The sequence below is a fragment of the Chanodichthys erythropterus genome, chromosome 12, assembly GCF_024489055.1.
Source record: "Chanodichthys erythropterus isolate Z2021 chromosome 12, ASM2448905v1, whole genome shotgun sequence".
Taxonomy (NCBI): Eukaryota; Metazoa; Chordata; class Actinopteri; order Cypriniformes; family Xenocyprididae; genus Chanodichthys; species Chanodichthys erythropterus.
Genome location: NC_090232.1, coordinates 27111777 through 27134475, shown reverse-complemented (window position 1 = coordinate 27134475; position 22699 = coordinate 27111777). Strand labels below are relative to the sequence as shown.

Here is a 22699-nt window from a genome sequence, read left to right as displayed (position 1 = left end):
TGTAAACTAACATGAACAGTATGAACTGCTGTATTTTTTATTAACTTACATTAACAAAGATCAACAAAGTAACAAATGTATTATTTATGGTTAGTTCATAACAAATGAACCTTATTGTAAAGTGTTATCACAAATTCAACACAAATAAGATGCTTGAACCAGACAGGTGAAACAGAATATTTTTGTAAGTTGGATTCATAAAGACCTCACTTGTTTCTGAAAGAATGATTCAGTGATAGAAACATTTTTAACAGTAATTTGTTGCCACCTAGTGGCCTAACAATGCAATCGATACAGTCCTTATTTAAAGTCCAGTTACTTTCAGAAGGTGATTTATTTTATTTTGATCTGTAACATCAGCGTTTCTATCTGAATAATAAACTTTTGTATACTTCTGTGATAATTGGTATTTTTGTAACAGAAATAATAATACTGTGTGTTTGAAAAGGTTGTTCATGAAGCTGTTTATATCTAAACATGACATCTGCACTCTAGGTTAATGCCAGCGCGAATGCACATTTGAATGTTTTGAAAATTTGATTTTTGTCAGAAATTTAACATAGCCTACACGGGTGAATCATTGTCATTTAGGAATTAGATCATGTGGGTGATGAAATCAAGATCAATCGTGCAGCTTTGTGCATCTTTCTCTGTCTCTCGATATCTGACGTAGGCTATATGAGTAGCGCGAGGGCTTTTCAGTGCATTCATTGCTATAATATTTATGAGGTGCGACGTCTCTATTAAAGGACACGCTCCCCACACTTTGCCCATCCATCACACCAGAACCGTTTCTGGAACGAAACTTAGAAATATTGCACGGTTACAGTTCTTTTAAAAAAACACTTGGTTCCCAACCCTAATATATATATACACTGATCATATTTTTGGATAATAAATTCTTCAAACAGTGATACAAGAGGATGTAGTGCTCCTTCAAGAGTCACTCAATCTCAGTCTTCATGTACAATTCAGCATGTGATTCCAGGTAGGTTGCAGTTCTGGAAAATGGTGACGCTGGAGACTAAATGGTTCCTGATGATTTCACACTTAATTCTTCACCCTAATTCATAATTCTGTTGCGGTTAACATGTGTCTTTTCTTCTCCACCTGTTTTTGTCGATCCTGCTGACCCAATGAGCGTTTTACTGTCCAATGGTCATGCCTTAACTTTGCAATTTCTGTTATTGCATTATTCAGTATTGCATCCTTCTCATGGGCATTTAATAATTTTATACTTTTCAGTCTTTTGACTTTTTTTTTTTTTTTTACAGAAATTAAATACACTGTGAGTGCTCTTTCATTGTATTTTTATTGTAAATCAGTAATTGTTTTTATTCCCTATATAAAATTTTATGTGCATTAAAAATGCAAGATTTTATTTTTTATTTTTTATCAAACAATAAATAACAGGCAATTGTGAGCTTATGGAGCCGATTTGAAAACATTTGTTAAAATTTAGTTGTATTGGTGTAATCTACACTACTGTTCAAAAGTTTGGGGTCAGTAATATTTTTTTAAAGAAATTAATATGGATGCAATGTTTTCCACAAAAATATTAAGTCAAGTCAAGTCAAATTTATTTATATAGCGCTTTTACAATTGGTAATTGTTTCAAAGCAGCTTTACATATTAGAAGCACAGAAAAAAAGGGAAGTGGTTAAAAATAAGCTGTACAAACAAGCGTGGTAATATGTAACATATACAAGATGGTGCTACATTAAGCCAATGTCGGCTGACTCCCAGGGGTGGAAAAAAACCCCTAGGAGAAAAACCCAGCGTGCTAGCACTGGGAAAAAAGTCCTAGTAGGGAAAAAACCCCTTGGAAGATATATATAATATATTAAAACAATATGTTAAAAAAAAACAAAAAAAAAACAACAACAATAATAACAAAAAAAAACATAATACATGTTTCTTCAGCACCAAATATGCCTATTTGAATGATTTATGAAGGTTAGCGTGAAACTGAAAACTGGCGTAATGGTTGCTGACAATTCAACTTTGCCATCACAGGAATATAGAAAACAGTTATACTTTAAATTGTAATAATATTTCACAATATTACTGTATTTTTTTTATCAATTTAATGCAGCCTAGGTGAGCTTAAGTGACTACAACTCCTTACTTCCCATCCCAAAAAAGACCCCAAAATTGACTTAAATTAAACTTTTTTTTTTTTTTTTTTTTTTTTTAGGTTACCGAACAAAACCTTTTTTTAAAGTGTTTTCACTAGACAACACAAGAGGACACTCAAAATGCAGTCATAAACATCAAGCCTACTTTTCCTGTTTCAGCCATTGATCAGTATCTCGCTACAAATGTTTGCTTTAGCTATGGGTTGTCCTCATCAAACCTGTGGCCATTTTAGTGCTTTCAGATGTCAGGACTAACTCTGCATTGTTTGGTATAATAAGACTTTCCATCGGGCGACTCATGTCACTGCCTCAGAGCTTGTTCCTTTTGAAAAAGTCTTGAAAGCACATTAGAGGAAAAGACCTGCGGGGGAACAGCATTTTGTTCTCTCTGTTTTAAGTAATCAGACAAGGAGATTCAGGATGAGACATGACCCAACCACCCCCCCCCCCCCTTTTTTTAAAGGGATAAAGTGGGGTGGTTAACGCAGTACGGTTAGCTCACATCCCAGTGGGAGCTACAAGCACTGTCAAATTATTTCGCTGTCTGCTTCAAACATCAAAAAGGATGTAGCATGGTAAAGAGATAGTTTGCAGCTTGACCAGAGTTGTTTAGAAAGGACATGATGTCAATGAACTCTTTAAAACTTGATCACAGACAATTATGTAGGAGAGATGCCAATTTTTTTCTCCAAATGAATGATACAAACTTCTCTTAAAAGTCTTAAAAGTACATTTCCTGATTGTTTGTGGAATCTGTCCATCTTCAGAGGCATCCAATAAGAAGTCGAAGGGCAGTCAAGGGACAATCCAGCGCAGTCAGGAGACGGGAATGGCTGTGGAATTGCAGAGGAATATGAGTCGTCAACCCAGCCGAGAATCCAACAACGGAAGCATGAACAGCTACAACTCAGAGGGCAGGTAAGTTTCCTTCTTATGCTTTATTAGATTATATATATTTTTTATACTTTTAAATTTATGTATCCTATCCACCCATGAGAACAGGATTTTTTTTTTTAGTATAGACACTGCATTGGTCACGTACTTTTCCAAACATCTGTTACGTGTTCTCTAAAATAACATGGAAAAATTTGTTCTTATCTTTTCATACCAGTTGCTAGTTCTTGTATGTACATGTCTGTCCCAAAGCAATGGTCAGTTGGAGCAATTTCCTGTTCCTGTATTTACAATAATCCAACACAATTTTACACTTTCTGTTTTTTTTTTTTTTTTTTTTTCCCATTCTGAAATGTCCTATCTTAAACAAGGAATTATTATTGTCTAGAAATAGCAGCCTGCTTAAGTGCCATTCCTGTTAGCCTGACAACAGTCAGTCAGGCATTGCCATTATGGTTAAAAATGTAAACATGCTTCAAGTTTGTGGGAACAAAATTCTTGCATACAAACCCACATACTTTGGGTACACTGATCATTAAAAAAGACTAATTAAACAGAATTTTATTTCCAAAATGCTCCGATCCCATTACTAGATTATTTTTTTATTTTATTTTCTTTTATTAATCTACTATAAGTCAGAAAGAACAACACCTTATTTTATTACAATGTTTGTCTTGGTCAGTCCAATTTTTCCAGCAGTTCGAGTCGAGACTCAGTTCAGTGACTTCCTGGATGGACTGGGCCCTGCTCAACTAGTTGGTCGACAAACCCTAGCCACACCGGCAATTGGTAAGAATTTTTTATTTTTATTTTTTTAATCTTTTTAAAAAACTCTTTCTCCCTTGTAGCATCCAATCCGTATCCCATTTGCTGTAAATTGTTTACAATTTTTAATTCAATTATATGTAACTGATTGTGATTAATTGGATTATCTACACAAGCAACTGCATACTGTACATATTAGCCAAGAACTAATATAATTTAGTTAGTTCTAGAGTTAGTTCACCCAAAAATGAAAATTCAGTCATTTATTACTCACCCTCATTTTGTTCCACACCCGTAAGAGCTTCGTTCATCTTTGGAACACAAATTAAGATATTTTTGATCAAATCCAATGGCTCAGTGAGGCATCCATTGCCAGCAAGATAATTAACACTTTCAGATGTCCAGAAAGCTACTAAAGACATATTTAAAACAGTTCATGTGACTACATTGGTTCAACCTTAATGTTCTGAAGCGATGAGAATACTTTTTGTGCGGCAAAAAAACAAAATAATGACTTTTCAACAATATCTAGTGATGACCGATTTGCTTCAAACCTTTATGAATCTTTTGTTTCGAATCATTGGTTCGGATCACCTACCAAACTGCCAAAGTCACGTGAACTATTGAAATTTCAAAACACTTATGACGTAACAAAGCCTAATTTACTGAAATCACGTGACTTTGGCACTCCGAACCACTGATTCGAAACAAAAGATTTGTAAAGCTTCGAAGCAGTGTTTTGAAATCTGCAATCACTAGATATTGTTGAAAAGTCATTGTTTTGTTTTTTTGGTGCACAAAAAGTATTCTCGTTGCTTTATAATAATAAAGTTGAACCACTGTAGTCACATGAACTGTACTAAATATGTTTTTTGTAGCTTTCTGGGCATCTGAAAGTGTTAATTGTCTTGCTGGCAATTAAGGCCTCACTGAGCCATCGGATTTCATCAAAAATATCTTAATTTGTGAAGATGAACAAAGGTCTTACGGGTGTAGAACGACATGAGGGTGAGTAATAAATGACATTATTTTCATTTTTGGGTGAACTAACCTTTTAAGGCATCATGTTATCGAGGCAGACAAAAGAAAAGACAATACTGTGCAAAAATTTGCTTTAGAATTTACTTTATTTCCATATCATTGAACAAGCAATCAGGTTTTTAGAGACTGTTCACGGTGAATGCTTTTCAGTGATCCATCTATGCTATTTTTTTAATCATCAGTCTGTCATATGGACATCTTTGACCACTTGTACTAAATACTATACATTAAATTTACATCCCTAATTTACTTCAGTCCGAAATACAAAAGGTAACTGCCTAGGGAAATTGCAGTATGTCAAATAATGTTTTATTTTTATTTATTTTTTTATGAATCATTTGAATAAGTCTATTAAGCAAATGTACCATTTAAATAAAATTGACATTTTTAGTGATTGGTTTCATTTGCATATTCTCTGATATCCAGGTGACATTCAGATTGGCATGGTGAATAAGAAAGGCCAGCTGGAGGTGGAGGTGATAAGAGCACGAGGTCTCATCCAAAAACCAGGATCCAAATCACTCCCTGGTGAGTCCTTTCTGCTCTACTGTGAACTCACTGCTTGTGATTCAAACTCCATATGTATCATATTATTCAGCCACATAATTCTAGGTGATACAGAACACTAGTCATACTTGATATGTTCAGTAAAGTCAGTATGCATTGTCTTAATACCTGCCTAATTTGATCCATTCTATTCAATCAAAGCTCCATATGTCAAAGTCTATCTTCTACACAATGGGGCGTATGTAGCTAAGAAGAAGACAAAAATTGCACGCAAGACACTCGACCCGCTGTACCAGCAAGCACTGCAGTTTGAAGAAAGTCCACAGGGTAAAGTGTTACAAGTGAGTCATGCGGCTTATTTGACTTTTTTCTACATTTAGTTTCTATTTGCAGATCCTGAGATTCAATCCACTAGATGAGGCAGTTGAAAACGTCTGTGAGAAAATGTCATTGAAGCCCTCCAGGGCTGCATGAAAAAGAAAATTGTCTAGTTTAAATATATCACATTGGTGAGATTAGATATTATTAACTTTGATTACGTTCTATCCACTGATGAATTAATAAACAATCTGTCGATTTCATCCTATTAGGTAATTGTCTGGGGAGATTATGGGCGAATGGACCACAAATCCTTCATGGGAGTTGCACAAATCCTACTAGAGGAGCTGGACCTCTCCAGCAATGTCATTGGCTGGTACAAACTTTTCCCGCCTTCTTCCCTAGTCGACCCAACTCTCGCCTCTCTAACTCGACGTGCTTCTCAGACATCCCTGGACAGTTCACCGGCGCCTGCGGGGGTTCGATCGTAGTGGACTAACAATATAAAGCACAGTCAATACAAGCTGAGAGACAACAGGACAACAATAAGAGCCAGGCAGAAAATGCGATGAAATAACACAAAGCTTTGTTAAAATCTGACAATCACTCCTGTGACTTTGTTTTTATGTTTTTCTCTTTGTGGGTAGCCCGTGTTCTGCCAAATTTGTTTGTCCTAAACAAAGTTGTTTGTTTCTCACACTGTTTGTTGCGTGAGACTTAGGGCTGTCTAGCACACTAGCACGTGGGAAGCACCGCTTTGGGGTGACATAGAAAGCAGGGTGATATTCAGTCAAGTCTTCATTAAAGAATAACGTTGACGTTAGATAGTTTTTAACAGAGCATCAGAATGTATCAACCCAAAAACAAAGGTGACCTCTGACCAAGGGATTGTGGGGCCTCAGCCGAGGCCCTGTCTAAACCCTGTTTGTACTGAAAGTCAAAGGTCAGGCACTGGAAAGATGTAGGGCGTCCCCTGGGGAGGTTGTCTGGAAGGGCAGGGCCTTTCTTGGTGCCTAAACCTGGAGGACCCAAAGCCATGGTTCATATCCTCCGAAAAGTTCCTCTGTTTTCAATGCTTGTGACAGCTAGCAGAGGCCACTCTCTTCTAGAAGTTATTTTTTATTTGTTTGATTTTATTTATTTATTATTAACCTCTCTGGCACGTTTGATGAAAATCAAAAGATTTGTGTAAGAGTGTGCTGTAAGATCACAGGAAATGCTAAAAATGAGACTGAAGACAACGTACAGTATCTGGAAAAATACGCATTTCTTTGCACAGTATACATTTTTATTTAAAGTTAACTTAAACTATTACATTATCCTTCAGTACGTTGCAATACATCATCTTATTCAGTGAATTCAATCCGATTTGTAGCACTTATCATTAAAGGCTATTAAAAAGTATATATTTAGTTCATGAGAAAAAAAAAAAAAAAAACACTATGTACCAAGATAAACATATTTGTGTACATGTATGTTTTCTAATTTAGGGTCTTTGGTAAAGGAAATCTGTACAATTATGTTTTCATCTGTTAAGTAAATCTTGATACATAGAGGTTTTTTTTGGACACTAAACAAACTTTTTAACTTTGTTTGATGGTAAGTGATTGCGTAGACGTACATTTTTCCTTTTTAATGTATGTGGTTTAGCAAAAGCCACTTTCAAATTATACCACCCTGAGATGACACGATTGACTCAAGCTCTTCAACAAGCCCTTGCACATATGTCTTTATTTTAAATTAAAATGCAAGCACAAAAGCTTGATTTTTAAATGAGATGAGAGAAAAAAAAATGCAAATTCCTTTTGTGTGTCTCTGTAAATGTTGAAGTGACCAATCTGATTTTGCCATCACAAACATAAACACCAATCATCTATCAGGCCACTGGCCCCTTCCTCCAGTGCGGTGGAGCAGCATGACTCGGATCAGTTCCCAGCTGCATGCACATTTTTGTAAAACAGACTACACAAATGTTAAAAAGTAACAGAAATAGATATGTGTTAGTTCAACATACTGTAGGCCAGCTTGTATGTTGCATGTACTGTACAGTTTGCTTGTACTTGAATATAAGAGATAAACCAAGAAAAAGAAGCCATTTGCTTTCACTCAGACTTTTCAGATCAGCTAAAAAAAAACTAGTCCATGTCCTCCATTCGGTGCTGAATGTTGCAACATTTATTTATTTATTTATTTATTCAAGTTTTCTTTTTAGTCTTTTATATCCCTTTGGGGAAATGTGCTGTACTGTAACACTGAACAAAAACTAACCTCCCTCCTGTTTTACAGATTTTACTGAATCATAATTTACCTCAAAACCACAGAAATTAACCTATAAAATGTGTATACATCCCATCAAGTTACTCAAGAGTATACTGATATCAAAACAGAAAATGTCAAAAATATATCATACATACATAACAGTATCCATGTTAAATATAAATGTAGATGCACAGAGACTAATTAGCGCATGTGTTGTAAATATGAGATAACCATGTGGTTAAGCCATATTTGCAAAGGGGCCAAGGCTTTCTTTTGAGAACAACCATCCCAATATGGGACCGCTGAGCGGACACCTTTCTTATCATATGGGTCCAAATCTAGAGCTCTCACTGTCACTTTTAGAGGGCCGAACCACTCCGCTCTGAAGCTGTAGCCAGATCGTCATTTTCTCTGTTCTTTCGAGCCGAATTCTTCACCTCTGCTATGAACATAACAAATCAGAAAAAAAGAAAAGAAAAAAAAAGATTGTTTTTATTCATGAGAGACAGGTTTTTATTTTACTTTGATCAGTATTCTTGAGTAGAGGGGAAAAACAATGCTGACTGTTTACAACTTCTAGTATGTGTTTCACTGAGATGATGAAAAAGAAAAAGTATTCACTGCAACATTTCTGTTTGTATACAGGTGTGGCTCATATGATGTGTATGTTTTATATTTAAAAAAAGAAAAAGAAAAAAGTTAATTTTTATTATTTCCAAATAAAAAAAAAAGTGTGTGGAAGAAATTTTCAACCCAATGTATATGTTCATTTCTTTTTCATTTAACTTTTTATCCATCAACAATGGTTAGACAAACCTCATCCCCATATTATATTATCCAAGATTTGAGATACACTTAGAGTTTGAAAATAAATAATTGTAATCTTTTGGACCTGCTCTTAAACTTCATACATATCCGAACATATATTCAGTCATGTAATAGTGCATTCCTGTAGTGTTGGCTGACATATTTTAAGATTTGATTGAGGAACAATAACATCTGTATGCAATTGGTCTTGTATGACCTCATCCATGACCCTCCTATGATGGAATTAGCTATCTGAGAATCACAGGAAGTTTCCATCTATTTCCCACCAATCAAGCTAAATGTACTGTAGGCTATACAACACAGAAAAAAAGCAATTTGTCATTCTTCATAATTTAATTCTTATGTAACATATAACACATTTGCAGAATTCAGAACATAAGGGTCTGATGAAAAAACCTTGCAGCGCTCATATCACGATTTATAGATAATAAATGCTGCAAACACCTGGAGACTAAGTGGACTGCTCAGAACCTATAAGCACTTTTGGTAACACTTTACAATAAAGTTCATTAGTTAACCTTAGTTAAAATTAACTAATAATGAACTGCATTCCTACAGCATTTATTAATCTTTGTTAATGTTAATTTCAACATTTACTAATACATTATTAAAATCTTGTTAACATTAGTTAATGCACTGTGAACTAACATGAACAAACAACGAACAACTGTATTTTCATTAACTAACGTTAATGAAGATCAGTAAATACAGTAACAAATCTATTGCTCATGGTTAGTTCATGTAGGCTAACTAAAGAATCTTTGTAAAGTGTTACCGCACTTTTTGGTTGCTGTGAATAAAGTGACAAACTGAACTGAATGATTACCATTTATACACATTTAGATTAAATGTGCTACTTGAAATCATTATCTAAAAAAAAAAAAATTGTGAATAGCGCAACTTTTGGATTATTTTTGCTCTGTAGAGCAGTTTGTCCATTTAGGGCTACTGTAGAAACATGCTGGCGCAAAATAGAGACTTAAAGGTGCAATATGTAAGATTTCTGTCCGCTAGAGGCCTATTCAAAACGAAGGCGTAGCTTAATGACGGCAAGTTTGAGCGTGGAATCTTGGAACATGTGGTCTCCACCTCACAGCCGGTGGAAAAAATTGGGATAGGAACCGGGAAGAAATCATGTTAATGGATGCGATTATTAACGTTACTGTATGAAGCCGAGCAGGACCGAGTGTTGTGGGAGCTGAACGAGGCCGCTGGAGCGATTGCACAACACACGCCTCACGAGCAGCAGAACTTTTATTATGCCACATTCGCCGGCGCTGCTTCTGCTTTTCCGGTCATGAGTATGAGGTAACAGCTCTGTTTATCATATTAGATACATTTGAGAGTGTTGAAAATGATGTTATGATGTTACTCTGTGCATTTGCTCAGCGGCTGCTGTGAAACACTTGTTTGAGACACACTGCAGTAAACTAGATCGATTTTAGAATATCATAATAAATGCTGGATGGCTTGTGTTGATAAATGGCACGCAATTCATTTTAAAACGTAATTTAAAGAAAAATTCTGTATTACTGTTACTAATATTTAAGCTGCATCTGATTATGCTATGTTAGCTACTTGACAAAATAGTGTTTTTCTCTGAGGCATGGTAAAGCATGGTACTTTAAAAAAAATCAAGAAAATTGATTTAAACAATAAGACTAAACGTGTTGAGCTATATAACAATAATTAGTCTTCTGTAAACAAACAGTTATTTCCTTGTCTATTAAAACATGTAATATATTAAAGCGCATCTTTGGTGTTTTCATGGTTTCTACAAAGTAAAACCAGAAACCGAAGGTAACGCGGGTATGACACAATTGACAGGCGACTCCTCACACGTCCCGGAGCCTTGGTTAAAACTTTTTAAACAATTTTCTCACAAATTACAAATAGTTGGAAACATTTGGGATATTGTAAGTACTCAACTGAACAAAATATATAACACTGGCCTAGTGGATTTTGGATATTTTACTGCAAAAATGTTACATATTGCACCTTTAACATGTAAGGGGACCTGCTGCGGTGAATGAGATAGAAATGGCTCATTCTAAGGTAATAAAAACATAATATTTCATTGTGTAAGGTCTTTATACACCCCTGAAAACATAGTTATGTATATTATATTGCATTTCTGTCAATAGATCCTCCCAAATATGTACACATTGCACCTTTAAAAGTCACCATGAAACAAAAACTGACTTTTTTTTTTTTTATGGAATATTGCAGTATTTATTACCTGTGCACATCTTTTTAATTAATTTATTTATTGTCATTGATGTGTCTTCTAATCTTTATTCAAAATAGCAGCCTCTAGCAACACCATCTCTTCTCTTCTCTGATAATGATATATTTGTCGCGAGGGCAGGACAATCAGCCATGTAGAAAACCACAACGATTCAACAATCCAATCAATTATTGATGGATGAAATCAAATCCCTCACTACATTTTTTCTTGTTTAAGAAGCCATCTCACTCAGATACACGTCACAATAGGGACGAAAAGGCAATTGCAACTTCCATGATGCCAAATTTAAAGAGCAAAAATTTAAAAGGTAACATTCAAATTAGATAATTGTTTTGGCCAATATTGTAATAAATGAATTGTTCATATTTGTAACATTTACGACACATTACAACTTATAGAAAATAGAAATGGCTTGCCCCAAATGCTTGAATAAATTGGAATTTTAGTCTTTGTATTAAGTGGTTTGAATTGGGTATTTGAAACCAACATACAAAACCACTGCAGGAGAAATCAGTGTAATAGGAATTTGACTCTAAACTTAGTTACAACCGAGATACAACACGTGTAATAACTTTGTACAAAGTTATTAAGTAACTAAGTGTGACAATTAGTCATGCTTAATCCTATCGCCATACCAATGCTGACTGCATTGTCGCCGTGTGAGTTCTCCTCACTCACCAGCAGAGGGCAGACGTTTGTTATAATTCTTCAGAGAATCAGCGCTGTGGATAATCATGCTCGATCTCAGCATCATGTCAGGACTTGTTTTGTTTGCAATGCTCAGACTTAACCCTGCGGTCAATAAAGAATTAAGCAAATACAAATACAAATTTTAGACTGTAGATTTTAAAGTTAATTAACACCGAGAACTAGCCCTAACTAACTCTAAAATGAAGAACCAAAAATGTCCACATCATGCTACTTCAAACATAGATACTGTAGGCCTAGTATACATATCCAGACCTCATTAATGTACTTAGGCTACCATTTTAGGCTATCAAACTCTGCCTAAAGCAAAAAGTAACAATGTGCAATTCATAGCTGACCTAACCTATAGCCTTTTGTCCATAGTCTTCTATGTTGCAGTGCATCATGATTGCATGTCCTTTTCTGCCGCCTCGCGAGTTTGCGTCACAGCAATTAGCCTGATACATGTCTCTGTGTTCAGCCAATGACCCCAGTGCTCCACTCATGACTGATAGCAAGTGATGGTGGTGGTTGCATCAAGAGAGGTCATGGCAAGCATGAGTGATTTTCAGTGTGGTCTTTACTGGATAATTTTCTCAAGATTCTCACAATATAAAATACAGAGAATGAGTCTCATTAACACCAGTCCTGCAGCACGAATATGGTGAGGTGTATATTTCTATTCTTAGCACTTGATGAGCCAGAAAGAATGTGAGTCTGAGGGTAATTATGCCTCTAATGTAACCGATTGGAACTCCATCGCATTCTTTTTTCATTCTTGCTAGATCCTGAGTCATTGGATGTAAGGTTGAGAAGCAAATGGAATACAGACCAAAATGAGCCAAATGATCACTCATCAAAAAATGACACATAAGAGAAGAAAGGAGTGTTAATTTAATTTTGAGAATTACAGGAATGTGTCTAGATTCTGATTGTGCTGATGTGAGTCATGAATAAGGTGACCAGATTTCTGAAATGGAAACCTGGGACATTTGCTATTTGAGTGATCAAAATATCATAGAAATCTCATTTGTTATTATCTTTTAATTAAAAAATGGGGACAATACATTTGTGTTTTTTAATTGTTTTGTGTTCTCTATTTCATTAATAATGATTTAATTTTATTATTAGGATTTTTGTTCTGGTTTTAATACAGTTCACCAAACTATCATTAGGCCTAGCTACAAAAAACTATTAAACTTTGAAAAATCACATTACAAAAATAAAACAACATAAATATGAGATAAGCTAAAATAGCATTTAACAAACATTTCACGAGCTATAGGCTACTACAGAAATTACAACTTTTTAAACTTTTAATTATATTTAAATATTATTTAGCATTTTAGACTCATTTTAAGCACTAAGTAAGTTGCAAGTGTATTATTATAATTTTATTGGTATTCATATCTGAGTGTACCTTCACCAAGTGGTATAGTTAAGACGTGTGGAAATTGCTGAGTTGTGACTGGGGATGTTTAAAATTGTCCAAAACAATCCTGCACCCTGTTGAAGCCCTGTTATAAAACATAACAGTATTACTTTAATTTAAAGGTGCCCTAGAATTAAAAATTTAATTTACCTCGGCATAGTTAAATAACAAGAGTTCAGTACATGGAAAAGACATACAGTGAGTCTCAAACTCCATTGTTTCCTCCTTATTATATAAATCTCATTTGTTTAAATGACCTCTGAAGAACAGGCGAATCTCAACATAACACCGACGGTTATGTAACAGTCGGGATCATTAATATTTACGCCCCCAATATTTGCATATCCCCCTACAGGTTCCTTCAGTGAATCACACTGTCGTTCGTAAATACTCCAAGCGCAGCTCTGGACTACAACGACTTCAACGCTCACCAGCGCAGTAGTTTTGCAAATACAGTACAAGAAATCTCGATGGAGATGGGTAACTTCGAAATTGTCTTATAAAGTCATAATATATACATTGTTTTTGAATTACCGTAAAGCATTTTGTCACTCTTGCGTGAACGTGAACATGAGGCGAGATTGTGTGGGGTCGGCGCAGCTCAACTTGCAAGTGCTGTATTCTGGCGTAGACGTGCCAGAGGGAGTTAGTTCACACCTCAAACACACCACTACAAGTCAACTTACCATCGTAAGGACTTTTTATGAAGGTAAAAAAAGTTACTTAGTTCTGCTTTAACAAGATGACCCGTTGAATTCATTTTGGGAGTGACGGCTTAATGTATTTTTAGTAAAATGTCTGTATATAAGATAGATATTGGCAAAGTTTAGACTCATATGTGAATCAACTTACTTTATGTATTTTCAATTTGAAAAATACCTTTTATATTGATGGATTAATTGCATTTTGAAAAAAAAAAGTGTCATGGATTTATTGCATTTTGGGGAAAAAATAATATGTTTTTATAATAAACTTTTTAAAATCAAAATGTAGTTTTGAATTTGTAATGTTTTTTATAACCAAAAGATGCTATGTGAAAGTTTGAAACAGAAAATAGTGGTTTTCTTTTTTTTTTTTTTTGGTAAAGACAACACCTTTTTACTCAAATTAATCAAAATGGAGTTATTGCGTTTTGGAACCAAACTCTTCATTTGGTTTCATCATCCTGGTAACGCTCTTAATTGTGTAATATATTCAGTCTACATGGAACAAATCCGGCACAAGATGTTGCTTAGCCTACTGTAGCACACAATATGCTTACTAATTCTGAACCGCAGGAAGGCGCTTTGAGCAGAAAATTGAGGAAGCACGTGGTCAGAAGAAGAACACAAAGCCACCGTTTCCCCCATCAGTGACAGCTGCATAGGATTCATAACGGAATCTTTAACTGAATCTTTAACGGTGAATCTTTAACTGAATCTCTAACTGAAAGCCAATTAAATTGATGGAAGAATCCCTAATACAAACGCCGTATTGCAGCCACTTGTTACTGTTACTGATTTACACTTAAATATGTTGGTCTGCAGCTGATTAAACTTTATTTCTCCCTCTTAAGCACTAGTTGAACGGCGACTTTAACATGACAGTTAAACTCAAGAGCATCTTATTTGAGAATCAAATAGACTCAATAGCTAATTACTAACGATGGCGGAATTCCCAAAGACAAAAAGATGAATAAGCATGTAGCCAATTTTTTTATTTTTTATTTTTTCCTCACAGATGGATCGTTATGATACAGCAGGAGATCAGAGTAACTGTAGGGGAGGGCGAGCATGCCCACACAGAAAACACAGTGTTCGTGTGGATTTTTATTTTGGGTTCAGTCACATGGGCTGTCTGACAGTTAGCCTATACTACGGAGGCTCTGGATAATAGGGAAAATGTGATAGCCTAAATATTTAGCAGAACCTTCATTTAAAAAGGAAACTTTATAATTAATATTCATTTTTATTTGGAGTGCAAAGTATGCAATCAATTATACAACGATAGCATTTATGGGGCTCAGTTTGTTGACTTTAGTCTCGCGCAAATGTCTTTTGAAAGAGCCGACATGTGTGTGTGTGTGTGTGTGTGTATATATATATATATATATATATATATATATATATATATATATATATATATATATATATATATATATATAGTGTTGCTATGGTTACCTCATCAGGCGAAAGCGATTTCTGGTGTATTCTGAAATGAAATGAACATTTAAAAACGCTCAAACGTTCCTTATGTAACCTAATATGCAGAAACAAACTTTACAACACTCCCGTCCATTAGTTCGCTTTGACATTTAGAGGGTTAAAGCACTGACTAGGCTACACAGCTCATCTTAATAATTCGCATCCGTTTTTCTGTACTTTTTATCACGATGATTCCTGAAAGGTCTGTCATTGGAGGCACTGTATCTGTAGCCTATAACTTGTACGACTGTTCATGTCCATATCGATTTCAAGAACGAGTTGTTATGCAAATAAACATTTGACTATGTAAACCCAGGGATGAATCCTCAACCGTCAGCTTTATCTGCAGCCTGCGAAACACTGAACTTCTCGTGTCCATGTCATTATTTATTGAAGTACCTGAAGTGTGAGATTATCGCAGGCGGGTGCTGATTTGGGAATATTTACATGATTATTACGGCAACTCGTTATATGTGCCCTAGCATGAGCACGCAGAATGGCACGGTTGATTTCCTGTGCGCAGTAACGCAAAGCGTGTGAGTGGAGCGACATCAAAAGAGCGCGCGCTGGAGTAACACGAGCTGTACACGCAAGACTCAACTGCAGAAATATTTAGTCACTTTGACTGGCTCCTCTTGTGGGTCAGCGCCAGCAGTGACTTTACACACTTCCCATTTGAAGTGTGTTCATACCAGCAGCGAAGAAAGTGGCTTTTGCGCGTCACGACCGGAGGTAAATTGTATATTTTGAGTGTTTTTGACATTTCGCGTTGGTAGTTTCTCGGCTCTCCCGTTGCATCTACCAGATATATACGCATGCCAAGCGTATTTGGGACCGCGTTGGTGATGCCATGCCTCGCAACCACAGCGGAGATGAGGCCGGCTCCGGCCTCTGGATGAACACCTCTCCTGGGCACCACGCCGAAAGTTACGGATTGGATCATGTGGAATGTGGTAATAGAATGAAGAACAATTGTTCACGGCCAGGGGACGGCCTGTTGTCCGCATCTCATGCCGGCACAGGTGCATCGGGCACGGAAAGAGACCGGGGGAAGCAGGGCGCTCGGCTGAGTCTGCTCGGGAAGCCTCTGGTGTACGGCGCGCAAAGCGGCCGGAGAAACGCGCGCTACCGGAGGTTTCAGAACTACCTGTACAACGTGCTGGAGAGACCCAGATCCTGGGCTTTTATCTACCACGCTTTTGTGTAAGTGCAGCGTTTATTAAAAGTGTGCTTGTGTGATATGCAAAGCGTTGCTCAATTTCCCAAAGTTTTCCAGCTAGAAAACGTACCTGTTGCTTTTAAGATTTTTCCGTATTATTGCCACGTACGAAAGGAAACGTCCATGGGATATGGGAAATGTAGAAGCCTGTATGTTTGATATAAGCCAAAATACAGAGAGCAAGATGTGGAATGAAATAGTAAATTACACATTTCTCTTAAGGAGAATATAATTCTTCATGTTGTGATTATTATTCTGCCTTTTATTCTGAGAGTAGCCTAATGATAACAGCAGATCATGTTCAGCTGACTCACAAAACATCACTGCATCAAAAAGGTTGCATTGTTTTTTTTTTTTGGGGGGGGGGGGGGGGTCTTGAATTTTCAAGGCAAGGCAGGAATTAAAAAACCTGGCATGTGAAATGTTCATTCAGAATAAGACAGTTTGATTAGTATGTGCTCTGATGGGGAAGCCTTGAAAGACTTCTCATGTGTTAGACACTGATGAACACACTTACACTCACACAAACTGAGTCTTTGAAATGAAATTTTTTTATGTTGTTCCAAACCTATGACTTTCTTAACTGGAATACAAAGGGAGAAGTTTTGTAGCATGTCCTGGTTACTATTTTCCTCACTGGATGAATGAATTGAGCTTTCAGCATCAGGAAAGTGGTCCTGTTTATCTGCTATATTCCAAGTCTTCATTCATGAAACGGACAGATTTGGTTCACAAGTTTAACGTAATGGCTTCCACTGAAGGAGAAGATATTCAGTGCTTAACAACATACATTTAGACTATTCCTCACACAAAGCTTTTATATTACTCCAGAAGACTTGGAATATCAAAACAGGTTTGGAATGAACTAAGGGTAATTAAGCTTGCAACATTGAGTTTATCTTTATTTGGATTCAGTCAAGAGGAGTGGGATTTTTATTTATTTTTTTTCAGTTATGCTTTTTCAATTTAATTTCCTTCAAGGCACAAATAGATGAGAAGTGGCCCAGGTTTATGTCATGGTCAGTCAAATTGCGTGATCTACCATCTCTTCTTCTAAAGAAATCTAATTTCTCGTTTAAAAGCCTGGTCCATGTCATTTTCAATGTCATTTGATGGCATGAGGTTTTGTGCAAATCTTGTGTCCATGCACAGCCTGCTGAAAGACAAGGACAGGCTTCAACACCTGCACATATTATCTAACAGGAGCTCTTATTTTCATTCCTTCAGTGATTTGTTTATTCTTGCAGTTGCTTATATATTCTCCCATGATGAAGTCAATTTGATTTTAGGATTATTAATTGCATTAATTTCACTTAGTGTTGCATTATTTATTCCCAGATGAGCCTTTTATTATGTTGGGGAGTTGAGGCAGGCTACATTACTGTTTTCTCTGTCTTGTTGTTGTGTGTTATTACAAGTCCTAATACAATTCATTCCTCACCAAGTGTTCTTTGCAAGCCCAAACACCACGTTCTTCAGATAATGAAGGATAATAAGGAGGAGGTGTGTTATGAGAGTGTATGAGACGAGAGATGTAAGGCTTTTGCCAAAAATAGAGTGATACAGTATTACTGATGTTTGCGATAAGGATTAATATATTGGTCTAAATCAGGGAAAATTGAGTATAATTAATTTTTTTTTAAACAGGCTTCCTATTTACATTTTTTTATTTTATGATAAATATGATATTATTTTCTGTCAGATCTATTTAATGAACGGTTCACAAAAAAAAAAGTTGTCTTGTTGGCATCAGTTTTGTATATTTTTTCACTGATTTTACAAACAGCTTCTTAAAAACTTTGCTCTACCTATTTGGTAAGTGAAGTAATTTCCCGGTCCTGCATTTTTCACTATAGAATGCCTGCAAATGTTGTGTAAATTATCAGGTCAATATGCAAAGAACATGAAATATATTTAGTCATTTAAAAATGGCTCTTCATTTATGAGGGACCCTATGGTCAATCTCAATGTTAATTAACTGTAAGCAAATTACAGTATTATTTAGTAAGTATATTGAGCAGAAGCAAAAGTTACTTTAGAGAAGCCACACTGATGTATAAACTGTCTCCCTCTTTTAAAAACCTTGTGCTGCAGCCCTCACGAGACATCATTGGGATGAAACGCGGTGGTGCGACTTTCCGGGTTACTCAGGAAATCCTTCTTCCATACTACTAGCATATTAGGAGCTTGGGTCACAACTGACTAAATGCTCTGTCTATGCTATTGATTGTTATAGGTGCAATTGAGCCCCATTGGATCAACTTTATCACTGCTATATATCACTGAGAGAGAGAGAGAGAGAGAGGAGTGGAAACTCAAAGAATTAAATCAAAACCATTCAACAATCTAAGAGAGTGGGACTCCTCTGTACTGTCATGCATGCATCCTATTTGCACTTGCCTTAAAGGGTTAGTTCACCCAGAAATTAAATTTTATTAAGTACTCATTCTCATGTCTTTCCAAAACCCACAAGACCTTCGTACATCTGCAGAAAACAAATCAAGATATTTTTGATGAAATCTGAGAGTTTTTTTTTATCCCCCATAGAAAGCAACGTAATAACCATATTTAAGGTCCAGAAAGGTAGTAAAGACATTTTTAAAATAGTAAACGTGACTACAGTGATTCAACCTTAATTTTATAAAGCGACAAGAATACTTTTTGTGCACAAAAACAAAACAAAAATAACATTGACTATTTTAACAATATCTTTACTACTTTTCTGGACCTCGAATGTGATAATTATGTTGCTTTCTATCGGGATTTTAAAAAAAAAACCTCTCAGATTTCATCAAAAATATCTTAATTTGTGTTCCAAAAATGAACAAAGGTTTTATGGATGTGGAACGACGTGAGGGTGAGTAATTAATGACAGAAATTTCATTTTTTGGAGAACTAACCCTTTAACGGTGCATTTCAGAAATGAGCATCACTGTAATATAACACTGTTGTTTTCATTTAACCTTAAGTAGGAAAAATTAGAAGTTTTCCTTGCCAACCTTTACACAAACTGTGTCACACCAATGCAACGCTGTGTTAAAAAATACTATAGTACATCCTTAAAATCCCAATCTTCCCAGAATTGTCACCTTCTACTTCCTTCTGCCTGATGCTTCTCAGCATATGCTTGACCCCGAAGCCTCGTAAAAGTGTGGCACTTGAAAGTGATTGACAGCTGTTAGATGAGAAAGAGTCAGCAGGCATTTAAAAGGAAAGTGACAGAGGCCATGCTGCCCTTATTTGTGTCAGTCAGGCAGAGAGCAGAGCCTTTTCCTGAAGGGCTTTTAGAAATGGTGCTCATAATATCATTCTAATTGAAAGAACTCAAAGAATGTGCAGTATTATTCTGCATTTGGCTGGTCTTTGGAGTGACACAATTTTCCCGTTGTTTGGAGAATATAAGACTTGACAAATGTTTAAAATGTTGGTTTTCACTCTTGCACTGGCATTTCAGGCCATTTCAGGCATGTGATAAGTTAACCCTTTGATGCGTACAATCTAGGTTGGTCCCTAGTCAAATAATGTTTATTTTCAATGAGTCAATAGTGAATTCGAAACGCTATTTAAGTTTAACGGTGCAATGGAAAAATATTTAGTAGTGCGTAACTTGCCCCTTTGCATCGCAACTAGGCTAATGTTTAGTGCATCACATGATCAACTACTAAATTCAAATCTACTTTTGCACTTTGACTGGGAAATAGCCAGGGAAATACTCACATAGCACTTATCATATATCCTAACTGTTGTATTTTCAACCACATAATGTGTATATTAGGTTTCAGACATTTACACTTAAGTGTAGTAAAATACTTATAGTTTGTCAATTATTGATGTCTATGGAAGCATAAAAAATCAATGGAAAATAATCAGGAAAAAAAAAAAACATTCAAAATAATTTGACGATGTTTTTTATTCATTTCAGAAACACATTGAATAGGTAATTATAAAAGTTTTCTCTATTCTTCTCCCATTTCAACTTCACCAGCCACTAAGTTTCATGTCTTTCTGAAGGATGGATGAATTAAGTGTTGTAAATCCAACAGACTCTGATTCTATGCATTGCAGTGAAAACTAACTGATCAAATAACATGATGATTCTAAATGTGAGACAAAATACATGTACATATATTTGAGAATCAGAATATCAGATATCAGATCAAGTTTGTGAATATTTTGAATGAAAAAGAAAAAAAAAGAAATAAACCTCATACATTAGTCATTAAGATCCATTGTGGTTCAGGTGTGTCAAGTTTGAGGCGTCTCAATGGAAATAGAAATGTGACACATTCTGAAATAGCGGTCACCTTAAAAAAATGACTTTAGTGTGTTACTAAAGTCAAATGAAACTCCATATCATAAGTCATATCTTAAGTCTGTAGGTGGAGTTGTTATTCACCTTTTAGTGGCTAAATGCTGCTCTTGTTTTGCTGTAACATCTTACCGTACTCTTTCCTCCCACACACACACAGACTTGCACACATATACCACATTACTCATATGCAGATCACTGTGTCACCATTTTCTCTATACAGCTGTTTTCTAGACAGGTAATGCATATTTTAAGACAGTTCACTCAAAAATGACACATAAAAAGATATGTTTTTACTAATGCAGTAAAAGGTAATACTCATTGTATAGACAAAAGACTTCTTCTGAAATTATCCCTTTAAAGTCAACGTGAATTACAATTCGCAATCCACTTATTTAAAAAATGTGATGGATTTCAAAGTGAAACGGTATTCAGTGAAAATAAATGTAGGGCAGGAATTAATGGGATTGTTACAAAGTGAGAGTTCTACACCAGAATAAAGCCAGACGGAATATGAATTTGCTAAAACAATGCCTAAAAAGCTATACGACCATTGGTTAGCATTTTCCAATAGTTGTGATGGACTGACCATCCATCCAGGGTGTTTTCATGTGGGATAGGCTCGGCTCCAGTATCCCCGTGACCCTATATAGGACAAGCAGTTTGGAAAATGTACATGAAAGTAAATATTTTAAAGGTGCCATAGAACGTCTTTTTAAAAGATGTAATATAAGTCTAAGGTGTCCCCTGAATGTATCTGTGAAGTTTCAGCTCAAAATACCCCATAGATTTTTTTTTCTCGCGCTTGCCTTTAACAGCATAAACACAGTTCACACAGCTAATATAACCCTCAAAATGGATCTTTACAAAGTGTTCGTCATGCAGCATGTCTAATCGCATAAGTATTGTATTTATTTGGATGTTTACATTTGATTCTGAATGAGTTTGATAGTGATCCGTGGCTAAACATTAACATTACACGCTGTTGGAGAAATTTATAAAGAATGAAGTTGTGTTTATGAATTATACAGACTGCAAGTGTTTAAAAAATGAAAATAACGACAGTCTTGTCTCCGTGAATACAGTAAGAAACGATGGTAACTTTAACCACATTTAATAGTATATTTGCAACATGCTAATGAAACATTTAGAAAGACAATTTACAAATATCACTAAAAATATCATGGATCATGTCAGTTATTATCGCTCCATCTGCCATTTTTTGCTATTGTCCTTGCTTGCTTACCTAGTCTGTTGATTCACCTGTGCAGATCCAGACATTCTGCCCTTGTCTAATGCTTTAACATGGGCTGGCATATGCAAATATTGGGGGTGTACACCCCGACTGTTACTGTTACAGTGTTATGTTGAGATTCGCCTGTTCTTCGGAGGTCTTTTAAACAAATGAGATTTACATAAGAAGGAGGAAACAATGGAGTTTGAGACTCACTGTATGTCATTTCCATGTACTGAACTCTTGTTATTTAACTATGCCAAGATAAATTAAATTTTTAATTCTAGGGCACCTTTATAATTTATAATTTTGACTTTGTTGCCAAAAGAACATGTGAGAGAGTTCACTTCTTTTTCCTTTAATATACAGGGAAGAAAGTCTCAGAGAGTCAAACTAAAAGTCAGTGAAAGCATAAGTGAGATGAAAGACAAGGTATTTTGGCCATTGAGCTCAGTTTCACATCACACTGAACATGGAGACAGTTATACACACATTCAAGGTTTTAGAAAACGTGTCTTGCAAACAGACATTTGCACTCTTACATACATCTCAAACACCATCAGAGACAGGAAGTTGCCGGTCACATTGTGAAACCGCTCTCTGCTGCAGTCTACCCATGCACACTTAGTCTGTACTT

At 35.8% G+C, this 22699-nt stretch overlaps 2 protein-coding genes across 6 annotated transcripts in view; both read left to right on the top strand.

Moving 5' to 3' along the window:
* Positions 1-8657, top strand: part of rims1b (regulating synaptic membrane exocytosis 1b) — a 106839-nt gene extending 98182 nt beyond the window's left edge. For all 5 annotated transcript variants that reach the window (XM_067402377.1, XM_067402378.1, XM_067402376.1 and 2 more), the window contains 5 exons: positions 2906-3056; positions 3715-3821; positions 5265-5366; positions 5547-5686; positions 5936-8657. In XM_067402377.1, coding sequence (XP_067258478.1) covers positions 2906-3056; positions 3715-3821; positions 5265-5366; positions 5547-5686; positions 5936-6154 — 719 coding nt within the window. In that variant the 3' untranslated portion in view covers positions 6155-8657. The remainder of the gene's footprint in view (positions 1-2905; positions 3057-3714; positions 3822-5264; positions 5367-5546; positions 5687-5935) is intronic.
* A 7148-nt stretch (positions 8658-15805) lies between these two features.
* The window catches only part of kcnq5b (potassium voltage-gated channel, KQT-like subfamily, member 5b), a 118124-nt gene continuing 111230 nt past the window's right edge, over positions 15806-22699 (top strand). Inside the window, exon 1 of the mRNA XM_067404281.1 lies at positions 15806-16503. Within this exon, the coding sequence (XP_067260382.1) occupies positions 16151-16503 (353 nt within the window). The 5' untranslated portion in view covers positions 15806-16150. The remainder of the gene's footprint in view (positions 16504-22699) is intronic.